The sequence below is a fragment of the Solea solea genome, chromosome 5 (assembly GCF_958295425.1).
Source record: "Solea solea chromosome 5, fSolSol10.1, whole genome shotgun sequence".
In the NCBI taxonomy this organism is placed as follows: domain Eukaryota; kingdom Metazoa; phylum Chordata; class Actinopteri; order Pleuronectiformes; family Soleidae; genus Solea; species Solea solea.
In genome coordinates this window covers 5,389,723-5,402,830 of record NC_081138.1, presented here as the reverse complement: position 1 = coordinate 5,402,830, position 13,108 = coordinate 5,389,723, and the positions used below count along the sequence as shown (strand labels likewise).

The following is a 13,108-nucleotide window of genomic DNA, read 5'->3' as shown; positions in this document are numbered from 1 at the left end:
AAATTCACCTATCAGTACTTTACTTTATTCATATTTCTAGCTACTTTATACAAGACGGAAGATTTCCTACTTTCAGCTAAAACATTAACATGTTAACAAGAAATGATGATTCTCATCTTGAAAGAATTAAAGGGTGGAAAAAAGATCCAACTCCATAAGAAAATGAATTGAAATAAAACAAGTGAAGTCAGTTTACGTTGAAAAACATCCTTTTAATAGGTCCGTGCCACACACTAGTGAAAAATAAAGCTCCTACAAAAGAATGATACTTTTATTCCACAATATCTTAAATAAAGTAACTTCAAGTACTCTTGACTTGGGTACAAAAAAATCTAGCTGCCTCCATCAGGCCACAACACACAGCAAGGTTCAACACAGTGGTTACAAATGGCCTTAGGTCCTCTCTGTATTGTGGCAGATGACGAGGAAATGCGTCATGGAAGCATCACCGAACGCTCGTCGCTCCTTTTTTTTTTTTTGTGTCTGCTATGGTGAGGAATGATTTCTTGTGTCACTGTCCAACTTTGGAGGCCTTGTTGGATTGAAATCATACTTTAAAAAACAAATAAACAAAAAATGTGGTCATAAAGAATGAAAACTAAACAATAAAATAAAACAAAACGACATCCCCTACATGCCCCTGTTGGAAGGGTAGGCACTACCAAGATTAAGGATACCACAGTGTTTGCAGAGGATATGTATATACTGTACAAACAATATTTATGATAATGTTTTCATCACGTTCACTAAAATAGAATGCTACAATCATTCTAAGGCATAAACAATATCTTAATATTCTTAAACAATTTTTACACATCGTTCCAAACAAGACATAATATTGACATTAATAAACAGTATATACACATGAATCACCATTGTCTAACTGTTCCTCTGCTGCTCCTGTAAATTAATGCAGTTTTACAGTCTGAACAAATGAATACAGTCCCGTGACGCCCCAAAGCACTAAACAGTGTAAACAGGTTTTTTTTTTTTTTTCTTGGCTTTGTTTGATATTTGGGAGGAAAAAAAAAAAATTACAACACAAAGACACATTCCTTTTTTTTTTGTTTGTTTTGTTTCGTTTTCAATTCAAAGCAGTTCAGCTGACTCTTCCTTTTCATAGAAAATGAAGTGGACCTTGATTCATAAATAATTATTACAAAATTAAATACATTCACTATAATACGATTAAATAACAAAAGGGTATTTACAGGTAGTGGAAAGTATTCTAGCGCAGACACATCAGTGACAGTTGAGGATTCATTCAGTGCAGTGTTCTGAGACAGGGAATGGTATTGCACTACGACACCCCATTTCTCTGGGACTCTTTGGGGCTTTTATCCCTGTTGTAATAAATCCAACGCACCTCAGGTAATAACTTGTTGTTGTTGTTGTTTTTTTCAAGGTTACATCTCTCCGAAGAACACCATGTGTGATTCCTTATTTAGGGTTAGATTTGACTTCTTCTTCCATCCTGCAAAGCCATTTTTTTCCTCCTCTACAGAACAAAAACCTGGTGCTCCGGTATGAAACGCTGAATGGATTTCTGGGCAGGACCTGAACACACGCTGTTAGTTTGTTTGTTTCAGAAGCTCAGTCCAGCGCTTCTCGAAGAACTTCCTCATGTTATGACCGGCTCGGCCAATGTCTGAATTGTCTTCATTGTATTTCTCGCAGTTATCAAAGACCAAGTTGACGTCGATGATGAAAGTCTCCAGATTTTGATACCTGAAGGGAAAAAAGGGGGGAGAAAAGAACAACTTCAACTGATGTCGCATCCCAGAGGGCGGCTAATAAAAGAAGAAACAGAGGAGAGGGGCACTCACTGGCTGCTCACAAGCTTCTCACGTATGGTGGAGAAGTCCATCGGTTTCTTGATGACCTTCTTGTATCCAGGGACTGACTTCAGGTTGACGGGTGTGAGAAAAGGCCACGCATCCTGATGCCGCTCCAGCTCGGCAAGGAGTACCCTGTTACACACACACACACACACACGGTGAGACACAGGTCAAGTAGTGTATAAGTAAATGGAAAACACTTAGATATCACACTGAGAATCTGTCAAAATGTTATGGATGTGATATCTTCAAAGGAAATACAACATTACAGATTCGGGATGGCTCAATAATAATTATTTGCCTCTACCGATCTACCAAGTTTAAAAAAGCATCACCTTTTTTAGTTTTTAAAGAGATTCAAAGCTGCAGTGTATGAAAATTAGTGACATCTAGTGGTGAGACGGTATATTGCAACAAACTGAGAACTCCTCCGCTGACCTTTCCCTTTTCCCCGACTGCGACAGGTGACTACGGTGGCCTTCACATACCACAAAGGATGTAATCTCTACTCGTACCACTCCTCCCACTCTCTCTCTCTCTGCTGCTTCCTCTTTCCGTCCCCTCCCTGAGGAATTCTCAGAAATGACCAAAACACTGTCTGCACCTCTCCATAAAGTGTACCTAAGTGAGTTAAGGTCCATTAAAAACATCCTGGGTATTTTATAGCAGTAAACTCCACTTCTGAAACTTTTCTCCGCCCCTCTTGGGCGTTTGTTATGAGTCAGACTCAGAACTGTACAAAGACTGTTCGCAGCTGTCTTGCTTCACTGATGCTATGTTGTTCTGCCTCCGTCTGTCTCGCCTCCGTCAGTCTGGACGTAAAAACTGCCGTGACTGGGAATGTCACCGAGCTACATGTGACCTATAAACTATACTATTAACTATATAACTATACTGAGAAACACAGAGTCATGTGAAGCTGATAATCAGCATTGTGCAAACTCGACTTGAATGTATCAGACATTTTTCTTTCCTTAAAAGTTAAGCATGACATTAATTTTCATGTTCTCTGTCAGTGGGCTATCTCTATTAGTTTAAACTGAACTCTTTGTTGCTCTCCCACAAAGGAATGTGAAACCGATGAGTGGATACAGTCCCACAGCTGTTGGCAGCAGGGAGGTGAAGAATAAATGGGGATTTGAGCAGCAAGACAAGTATGAGCAGGTCAGAGACTCATACCTGCATAATCCCAGGTCCCTGTTGTTGTCTCGAGCAGTCTTAGCTCTCTTCACGCACACAGGAGCCTCCTGACTGGCTGCAGACACAGCAGGTGAACTCTCCTCCACTTTCCTCTTCCTGTTGGTGTCCTTTGCTCCTTTTTTGGGTGTGCTGCTGGCACTGGCTGAGTCCTCCTCCGACACTTCCCCGTTTCCTGTCTGCTTCCCGTTCTTCTTCGCCTCTCCGGCCTTCTTGCTGCTTCCTCCGCTGGATGCTACTGGTTTGCTTGGGGGCCTTTTGTTTTTGGGGGATGGACCGCTTGCCTGCACAGAGGAAACAACCCATTTTCTTGAGATCTGGCGGCGCTCTAAGTGATATCCACTGATATTACACTGGTCTTTTCTTTCACATATCAGATCAATCTCTCATGACTCACAACATCAATACTTCTTAATTCTTCCCGGATCACATCTACATTAAAATCATCTTGAAAAGCTTGCAATAAAATCTGTTGTTTTCCAGATCCCCAGAGCATGAATATGAATGGAAAATTTTATCGTCACTTAACAGGATAAATGCCAAATTCATGCTGCAAACAATAAAACCTAAGAGGAAACGTAATAAAACTTTAGGGGGAAAATGTAAAATCCCAGCAGTTGATGAGTTCTTTAAGCAAGTAATGTCCTGGTGACCTGGTGGTTAAGATGCAGAACATATTACTACTGTAAACATCTCCCCCTCCCTCTCCCTCCTCGTCAACTCCCTAATGGCCTAAAAAAGCCCACACGTTAGTTAAGAGACAGAATTCTGGAGCAGGGAAATGCAAAGTGAATGTATAATAAAAGGCTCTGGTACCTTGGATATGCAGACCGGGCAGTACCAGTCTCCCTCTGGGATAGTGGTGATCTTGGGTTTGTGACAGTAAGTGTGGCAGCCTTTGTCACAGCCGTCACACAGCAGGAGGAGGTCCTCATTATCACCCTTCTTGCAAATCTGACAGTACTGCAAAACAAAGGCATTCATTAAAAAAACACGCACACACTTCCCAAATAGAGTCTTTGAAATGAACGAGGTGGGAATTATTGGAGGTTATTTTTTAATTGCGCCAAGGAGGTTGTGTTTTTCTGTCTCAAAAAGTGAAGGAGGGAGTGGATGGAATTTTCTGGAGATGTAGGTTATGGCCCAAGGAAGAAAGAATTCAACTTTGGTGGTGATCTAGATCTGGATTAAGGATTTTTTTTAAGGTACAGTTAACCTTTAGGGGAGTGTAACGACGGTGTGGGAAACTGAGGTTCTCTGAAGCGTCTAAAACAATTAAATTCTGCTTCGGTGTTTTAAAGTCCCAAGAAATGCTTGCGCAGTTGTACTTTGAACAGGCAGGAATGAAGATCTTTGATAGCTATGACATAAACATCCACTTCCTGATTGGTTTTTATCTACCACAAGAAGATTATCAGACGTGGGGGGGGTTACAAAAATAAATAAATAAATAAAATGGACATAGTCTTCCAGTGAAAAGTGACAGATAATAAGTACAACTAAAGCAGTACGCTGGGTGCAAGAAGAACTCAATCAGAATAGAAGTCTACGGATAAATTGTCCCAATTCTCATTTGCTTTGTAACACCAGTAAACATCCTGGTGTCAGTCAATAGTTTCAGCAGTTTTTCAATAGAACACAATGTTTATTCTGTAATTCATGTTCCCATTTAAAGGAAAATAGAAGTGTACGAGTGACACCAGTGTGATAGTCAGCTGGTATAGTCCAGTAGCTGCAAACCTTGAAGCTTCATGAAGGGAGTTTTCATTTTTAGTTAAACCTTACTTTCAGGTTCAGTTTCATGTCATCATCAGTCTCATAACAAAAAAATCATTGTTCTTCCTTTAAACCATTGTGGTTTCTCAAGGCAGTAAAATCAGATTCCTGTTTCTACCGGCACGTGACGTGCATGCCCCGTGTACATACAATAGTCATGTGTGATATGTGGTTTTAGGTGTTAGTATCGATGCCGATTACTTATCATACATAAAATGCTGATCGCTTTCCGTCTGAAAACGCTGTTTTCAAAGAAAATGTAGCCTGAACGTGCATTCTCTAGTTTCTATTTGCTCCTCACCACTTTCATGATGGACCTCTCCCAGGCGATGGACTTCTGTAGTTGCTGGATACACATGGCCAACTGGGCAGCACTGCGCACTTCACACAAGGCCTTCCTCCACACCTTCATACCATGAGCCACCTCCTCCTCACCACTGGGAGAAGATAATGTGAAACAATGGGGATGGCAATGAGAAACCAAAAAAAACAGTGCACGCACACACACACACACACACACACAGAACGTGTACATATGTGGGCGAATTTCACACAAACACAAAGCAGAGAAGTGTGTCAGCTGAACCAGCCGTCGAAGAGACAGCAGGTCGTAAAGAGCTCCAGCTGTGCAGAGACAGGCATGAGGATTTTGGGGGAGTGGGGGCACTGGGGGAAGGCACACATCGGTTTTGTCACGTTAAGAGGACGCTCATGCAGAAAGAGTGAAAGAGTGAATCCTGCGTGAGTGTGCACTGTTAGAGTGGGAGACATGAGTGTGCCCACAACCAAGGTTACTGATGCAAAACACCATGCAGATGACTGCAGGAAAAAAGTAAACAATGCCAGTAAATAATGACTACAGAGGAAATTAAACTAAGGGGAGCCACTCACCCACCCAGAGAGTTGCACAAGACCAAAGAAACAAATGAAAAAATGCCACAAGCCACCACAAAAACCTGCTGAGGAAGCAGCAAAGACCCTCACTTGTTTAATTACATGGGAAACATAAAGCACACACACAGAGAAGGAAAGGGTCTTAGTGGGAGAGTGGGGGAGCTTTGGTTGGAGAAATGACCTACCCTTCCCTGTCAGCACTAGTGGATGGGGCGGGGGCAGGGACAGTGACCGTACCCACATTATCCAGCCTGATCTGAATGGTGGTACCTAAGGGGCTCCTCAGGTACCTTCTCTCGATGTTGCGCTCCAGATCAGCCAGACGAGTCACTGCTATGTCCAGAGGGTTGTCCGGGTGACGCATCACCCCGCCCTTCTCCCCGCGCTCCTCTGGATGCTCCTTCGAGTCCTTGTCGCCACCGTTTGCTGACGTTGACTTCGTGGGTGGCTTGTGCTCGTAATACACCAGGTCTTCCCGCTCAGACTGAGGGTCTGAAAATGTCCAGCCCTGAAGGAGGAAATTGTCTGAATTTAAACTTTTGGCCTCTAATCACAACCATCCACGGGGGATACTGCTTTACACTGCATGATGTGTAAGTGGGTATTTGTGTTAGTTAGTGTTTCACCTTGGTCTGCAGGCTGGCTGCAGTGACCTTCTTCTCCAGTTCCTCCACCTGCTGCAGCACGGCAATGTCCATCTCCATCGCCTGTTCCTCAACACACCAGCCCCGCACCGACTCCACGCTGACCTGGCTCTCCTCCAGATCACGCAGCTCAATCATGGCCACTAGATGGACAATATAATGGACATCAGTCAGGCGGGAAAAAACACAGAAAAATACTCAATGATGTATGTACGGAGTAGCCAAACCTGTACCTTGACTATAAATAATGCATTGTTAGCAGTGTATTCAGGGATCAGCGAGGACGAGTTTCAAGGCAAAACATCAGATCTTGTGTCATTGACAATGAAAATTAAAGAAAGCACTCAGAGAGTGCAAACCTGCATCAAGGCCGGTCAGTTTTCTACAGTGTCAACACACTTGCCCATCTCACAAATTTAACAATTGATTTAAAATATCCTGAATCTAGATCCATATCCCAAATAGTATTATATATTTTTATTCATGCTGTTCACAGACTGTGCCCGAGTTCATAGTTTGTGGGTAACAAACCAAATGGCAACCTGACGGTAACATTAAAAACCAGACATAGAGGGGGAGACCAACCCTGGAGTCGACATTACAAAACAAAACAAGAGTATTTTTTTTTTTTTTTTAAATAATCCCTCATCCATTCTTTAAAGATGCACTATGTAACATTTCTATTATAAAACACTTACAATATTGGGTATGACTAGTTGTGTTATTATTTTTTTTGTGTTATTTGTCACTTATAGATCATGATTAACTCATTTCTGTTTGGAAATGAGACAAATGAGAATAAAATTCACCGCAGTAAAATAATATGGTCTGTGAGGGTTTAGGAGCAAAACTGGGACTGAGGAAAAAGCCAAAAACACAACCTCCTTGCATGTGTTCAGTTTTGCTCATGAATCCAGGCTGTATGTGACGGATCGGTGCTGAGATGCTTACCGTCTCTGTGTTTGGTGCAGACCTGAGGGATGATCTCCATGTATTTCTGCACCTGCCTCTGGAGGCCCTTCTCTCTGATGCCTCGGCTGTGGAGAGCATTGACTAGAGCCCTCAGCTCCTCGATGTCAGACACCCGCCACCACCCTGTCAGTATGTCTGAGACAACGAGCACAAACAGGCATGTGAGCTTAAAGACACTGAACACACATCACTGTAAGAAAAAAGGCACTTCATTCAGCTACGTTATACCCAAATGAAGCCGCATACAGCCGAGCAGAACATTCCCTAATCCAATTATCTTGGATTATTCAGGCAAGTGAAATCTTTTCATGCAGGTGGATTTGTTTCAAATAAAAATGAGAGTTGATCATGTTCCCTGCTTGATCCCGCCCCCCTCCCCAATGTTTATTTCTGTCACTCACCCTCTGGAATTGGACGAGGTGTGGGGTGGTCGAGGGATTTGGGCATTTCCAAGGGAGGAGAGGTTTTCTCAACGCGAGGTAAAGGTGATTCACTTTTACTAGAGATGCTTGCTGCCGTGTTGCCCTCCAGAGAGTGACCCGGCATGGGGCTGGGGCTGCTGCACAGAGGCAGGCTGGGACTCATCATCCCACTGGACCAGCTTCCAAAAGAAGCTCCGAGCAATGAACCACCTGACTTCACCTGGGGAGAAAAAGAGGATAAACAAAAGGGTGAGGGAGGTGGAGGTTGAGGAGGTGAAGCAGAGCACTGCAGCTTGCCACATGGCAAATAGTCATTTCCAGCCAGAAGCCTCACCTGCAGGGCTGACAGTGGGTAGTTGAGGAGGCCAGCTGGGTGGTGGGGACTGGTTGAGGCTGAGGCAGCGGAAGGGGTGAGAGGTAGCGCGGGGGACGGAGGTGGAGATCTCGGCCTGGCTGGTGTGGAGGATGCTGGGAAAGATGAGCGGAGAGCCCCTGGAGGAGTGGTGGTGATGGAGGAGAGGTCACATGGGTTGCGAGGCAGCAGACTGAACCAGTGTCCACTCCTCTCAGTCAGAACTCTGAGCAGCTGGTCATTGGCTTGGAATGAGAAGAGTGGAGATGGAGCAGGGGAGGAGGATGGGGGAGTGTTCCCTGGGCTTTCATGTTGTGCTGGCTGGCATGGGACAGATAAAGAGGTGGAGGCTGGGGGAGGGATGTTTGTAGTGTCATTAGTGGTCACCATGGAGGGGGTTGTTGCTACCGCAGGCTCAGAGGTATTGTGAGTGGGGGAGGATGAATTTACAGAAGTTGTGGTATTAGCAGCACCCACAGGGCTGCCATTTTGTCTCACACGGGGATTCTCCTTGCTCTCTGCTTTCACACTTCCTTTACCAGAGTCCTTGCTGACGTCCCGGATTGAGCACAGCTTGGATACACAGCCTTGTTGCTGGTAAAAGAATGTCGGGGAGTTTTTCTTCTCCTCGCGCTCCTTTTCATCCTCTTTCTGTTGCTCCAAGCCTTGTGTTCGAATGCTCGTTCCATCAAGGCTGGTAGGATTCTCCTTCTCCAGCTCGATCTCCTGAGGTTCCTCTTTGACCTTGACCTCCTCGGCTGCCCGTCTCCTCCTCTGCCGTTCCTCCTCCAGCTCCTCTGGTGCTGCAGGAAAATTAGAATGTGCATGTTTTGGAATTACAATTAGGCTGATTATTCGACATTTCCTCCTGGATAATAGGTTGAGTTTGGACTGCTGCAGTTTCACAGTATTTTTACTTTCTCGCCACTTCTTCAGTATTAACAACTATCAACACATGATTTCTTTTTCTTAATTTCATTTCATGTTGCAGCAGCGCGAGTAGTGACTCTTTCTTCTCCAGCTCTACTTCTCTTTTGCACAAATACACAGACACACAAACACTGTCAACACACACATCTGTACAGCCAGAGTCGTAAAAAACATAATTTCGTGCTTGTGAACAGAAATTACATCAGTCCTTATTTGCATATGGTCGCAGGAGACGCGTCCATGACCAGTTATACTTAACGCTGTCCAATTGCATTCAGATCTGTGAGGATGGATGTTAATACCAGCTCTGAATGGGGCTTTAGTGTTAACAGATGCAATATCAAATCAATTGTAGTCCTGAAACAGCTGAACATAGCTGAATATATTTATTTACATGTCTTTCCTTCGCTCCCTGCAGCATGAAATCTTTTCAATCTTTTCCCACTTCCTTTATTTCCACTGTGATGAACATCTCGAACAAACAAAAGACAAATGTAAAGCAGTAACACGTTCACTATACCACTTTATGCTTAGGTACTTTAATGTTAACTTGTTTCAATTCAATTAATGCCGTATGTACCTTCTCCACTCTCCATGGCTTCAATGAAGACTCCTCCACAGTGGGGAAGGACCCAGTACCGGCGGCGGTATCTGTCCTGGCCGTACATCATGGAGCGCAGAGAGTGAGAGATCTCAAACAGCTTTCTCCTGGTCTGATGATGTTGCTGCAATTGATACAAAACACACTTTGTGATTTTCTATTTCTATTTATTTTTATTTTTTTTATCCGTAAGCCTTTGAGGGAAAAGGGGGAATGAAAGAAGACACTTATCCCACCTAATGTCCTTTTGTAATCACTGTGATATATGAAGCATTACAGAAAATGCTAATGAGGTAATTCATTAAGATAATTCATGCCATCATTAGCGAAAAGCACTCTGTGAGTGTACATGCTCATACAATAAACAAAACATATGGATGTTTTTAATAAAGACTATATATAAAAGGCAAATAAAAACATCAGTGCAACTCCTGTATTTTTTAATAGTTGCTCCCCCAAGAGACTATTTTTAATCCTGCATTATCAGTGTCAACCAAGCATGCATTTATTGTCTGATAATTCCCTATACATTTGTGCTAATGAGTATCACCTTTGTCTTTATTTTAAAGAACATACCTTGGCCAACTTCTCAATCTGCTTCTCCAGCTCCTCGATGCTGGTGGCATGGTCAACATCATCCTGTCAAGACAAAATAAACACACAGTGTGTAAGCCTTCCCCTGTGGTCACTTTTGAAAACGGAGCAGTGCATAATACATCTGTTTTACCTCGTCATACATCTCCACTTTTCTAACCTTCTTCATCTCCTCCTCCTCCTCCTCGTCGTCGTCGTCTGCCGGGTCATCGCTGTCGTCGTCGTCGTCTTCATCGTCATCGCTGTCTCCGCCCAGTTTCCTCTTGCGTTTGGCAGCGGAGGACGGCGTGCCCATGGACTGGTTCTCTTCCACGCCCATACTGGCCTCCCTCTTCCCAGTGCGTTTGGCGTGAATCGTCCTGAGCCTTCACAAACACACACACACACACACAGACACACACAGACACACACAGACGGTTTCAGCGTGACGGCAAAAAGAAAATGGAAGCGTTCTTTTTTTTTTTCATTTTAAAGCAATCTCACTTTTTCAGTTTTCCCTCCATGATGATCTTGTCCTTCCTCATGTTTGCCATCTGATCCAGACTCTTGTCAATCTCACTGCAAGAGGAAATACAATCCTGTCAGTTACACTTGTGCCAGTGTCCATCTTTTTTTTAAGTACTATCCCCAAGTAATACATTTTTCGAGTAAAAGACAAAAAAGCAGCTGGCAACTACCTGCAGCACAAGTAAAAAGCGTAATATGCTGCTATCCTAGAGCAAGAATTAATCATTGAGTAATTTCATTATAATTAAAAAGACTCCAATGCCAATTACTGCTGGTTCATTAAACATTCTCCCATCGCACCAATAAAATATACCATTATTGGCTAATGACTAACTTGAGTGTTGTATAAGCACAAAGCGTACATCAGTGGTCACCAATACGGTGCCTGCGGGCACCTGGTCGCCTGTAAGCAGCCAATAAGGCGCTTGTATTTCTAAAAAAACAATGACAAAATTGAGGTTGCGCAGTGTATAACTCGGCTTTTGAAAGACAGATGTACCGAGTCTCTCGTGCGTCTGTCATTCAAATCAGGTGCATGTCTCCTGTTTACCTGCCATGGAGCTGCTGTGGAGCTTTGTTTTCTACGTTTTTCATCACTACACGTAGTGTTAAATATTCTAAGTACTCAATTAAACACCTCTTCTGCATAAAATATTTGTTGCAGAAGAAAATGAATAGAATCAGAGAACTGAAACCCTGGAATTATGTGACTTCAAAATGAAGTCACTCAGATCACTTTGTAGAATATTGTTAGGAATTAGCACTCAAATTCTTCTAATGTGTATGTTAAGTGAATTCCAAAATTAACTGGTAAAATAAGCAAGTGTATATTATGCTGGGATGTCACGATACATTAACATCATTATCATTAACAGCCTTCTGTATCATTAGCTCTCAGGCTCAAAAAGGTTTGGCGATCCCTGGCGTACGGAGTAATTGTGTTTTCATCAATAAAAATGATAAGGTAGGAGATGCATTAAAGCATCATGTAACCACACAACGATATGTGACACAGAAATGTGACATGCCTGATAACAGCTCTGCTGCAGGCTAACTCATTAGCCAGGAAGCCCAGAATAGAGGCCTTCTGGGCAGGCGTGTGGGCCTGGAAGGCCTTGGTCTTCAGACTGAGGGCGAGAGGAGCCAGTTCTGTGTTGGCACAATGGGCGCCCATGTACATCTGTAGCACCTCCGACACATTATCTCTGTTGATGCCAACATTGGTCAGGTGGTCCCCCAACATGGTTTTTGTCTGTAAGATGAAGAGAGGAGGATGGTGAAAACATAAAAACTGAAATAGCATAGAATAGAATACATTTTACAATCGTCACTGTAAAAAAATACAATATCTAATTGTAAAAAATTGCTCACCTTCTGTCCAGGTGGCAACCCAGGATCACAGACTGCCAGAGAAAGCAGTTTGACGAGAAGATCTTGGACTTGACCCATGCTGTCCCCCACATTGAGCAGACCCTCCTGCAGCATGCCCAGTGTGGGCACGTCCGAGTTCAAATCGAGTCCCAGAACCTTACCGAAGCCCCGCAGGAACTGCATCAGCATCAGGCAGTCTGACACGGCGCGTCCTGGCAGGATGAGTCCAGGAATCCTGGAGAACTCGGGCAGAGGCTGAACAAAAACGGGGGAAAAGAAGAGAAAAGGCAGGATTGTTTTGCTGTTGTTCTACATGACAATTTGAGTGTAACACAACATATGTCATCATATCATACATATGTTCACTATTATCAAGGTGATCCAGTCCTATCTTTTAGTAATGACTGCATACAGTATGTTGTACATGTGTGCAGTACTCCATTTTAACCACTTGGGGGCACAAATCTCCACACCAAAAATCTCCTTGCGACCATGTGGTCTTGTTGTGAGAATTGGACCACAACAAAAACTACTACTATTACTGCTATTCTAAATAGTAATAATACTAACACTAATAATCACAAAACAGCCGTAATAATAATAACAACAATAAGGATTATTATAATACTCATTAATGATACTGTGGTTATAACAATGACAGGAATCTTGTGGCTGTGACATCCTGCTGCCCTGCTTGAATCCACATATTTAGCAGCACCCAAATGAGAAAAGCTGCTAATCTACTTAGCACATGGACAAAAAGTGACAATGCTATTTTTTTTTGTGACCAACTGACCACATGAGCTCCTGTCTAAGCTACCTTGTGATCAGACAGACACATGTCTTCATTTGGCTTCTTCAGTTCCCTCGCTATCTCCAGCTCCAGCCTCCGTTGCTCCAGTTTACGCTCTTTGTTCAGACGCTTCTCGTCCCTTTTCTCCTGCCGCAAGCGCTCGCGCTCCTAGAGAGTCCAGAGTCCATTCATTTAGAGAAGCATTTGAATGTATGTG

At 43.3% G+C, this 13,108-nt stretch overlaps 1 protein-coding gene across 1 annotated transcript in view; it reads right to left on the bottom strand.

Annotated features, from left to right (window-relative positions):
- Positions 1-191: 191 nt before the first annotated feature.
- Positions 192-13,108, bottom strand: part of baz2ba (bromodomain adjacent to zinc finger domain, 2Ba) — a 78,521-nt gene continuing 65,604 nt past the window's right edge. Inside the window, exons 22-38 of the mRNA XM_058630354.1 lie at positions 12,919-13,059; positions 12,099-12,353; positions 11,756-11,979; positions 10,704-10,778; positions 10,354-10,585; positions 10,203-10,265; positions 9,606-9,750; positions 8,078-8,898; positions 7,723-7,963; positions 7,301-7,456; positions 6,332-6,492; positions 5,891-6,213; positions 5,113-5,248; positions 3,852-3,998; positions 3,018-3,319; positions 1,827-1,970; positions 192-1,728 (exon numbers count right to left, since the gene is read on the bottom strand). Coding sequence (XP_058486337.1) covers positions 1,572-1,728; positions 1,827-1,970; positions 3,018-3,319; positions 3,852-3,998; positions 5,113-5,248; positions 5,891-6,213; positions 6,332-6,492; positions 7,301-7,456; positions 7,723-7,963; positions 8,078-8,898; positions 9,606-9,750; positions 10,203-10,265; positions 10,354-10,585; positions 10,704-10,778; positions 11,756-11,979; positions 12,099-12,353; positions 12,919-13,059 — 3,723 coding nt within the window. The 3' untranslated portion in view covers positions 192-1,571. The remainder of the gene's footprint in view (positions 1,729-1,826; positions 1,971-3,017; positions 3,320-3,851; positions 3,999-5,112; positions 5,249-5,890; positions 6,214-6,331; positions 6,493-7,300; positions 7,457-7,722; positions 7,964-8,077; positions 8,899-9,605; positions 9,751-10,202; positions 10,266-10,353; positions 10,586-10,703; positions 10,779-11,755; positions 11,980-12,098; positions 12,354-12,918; positions 13,060-13,108) is intronic.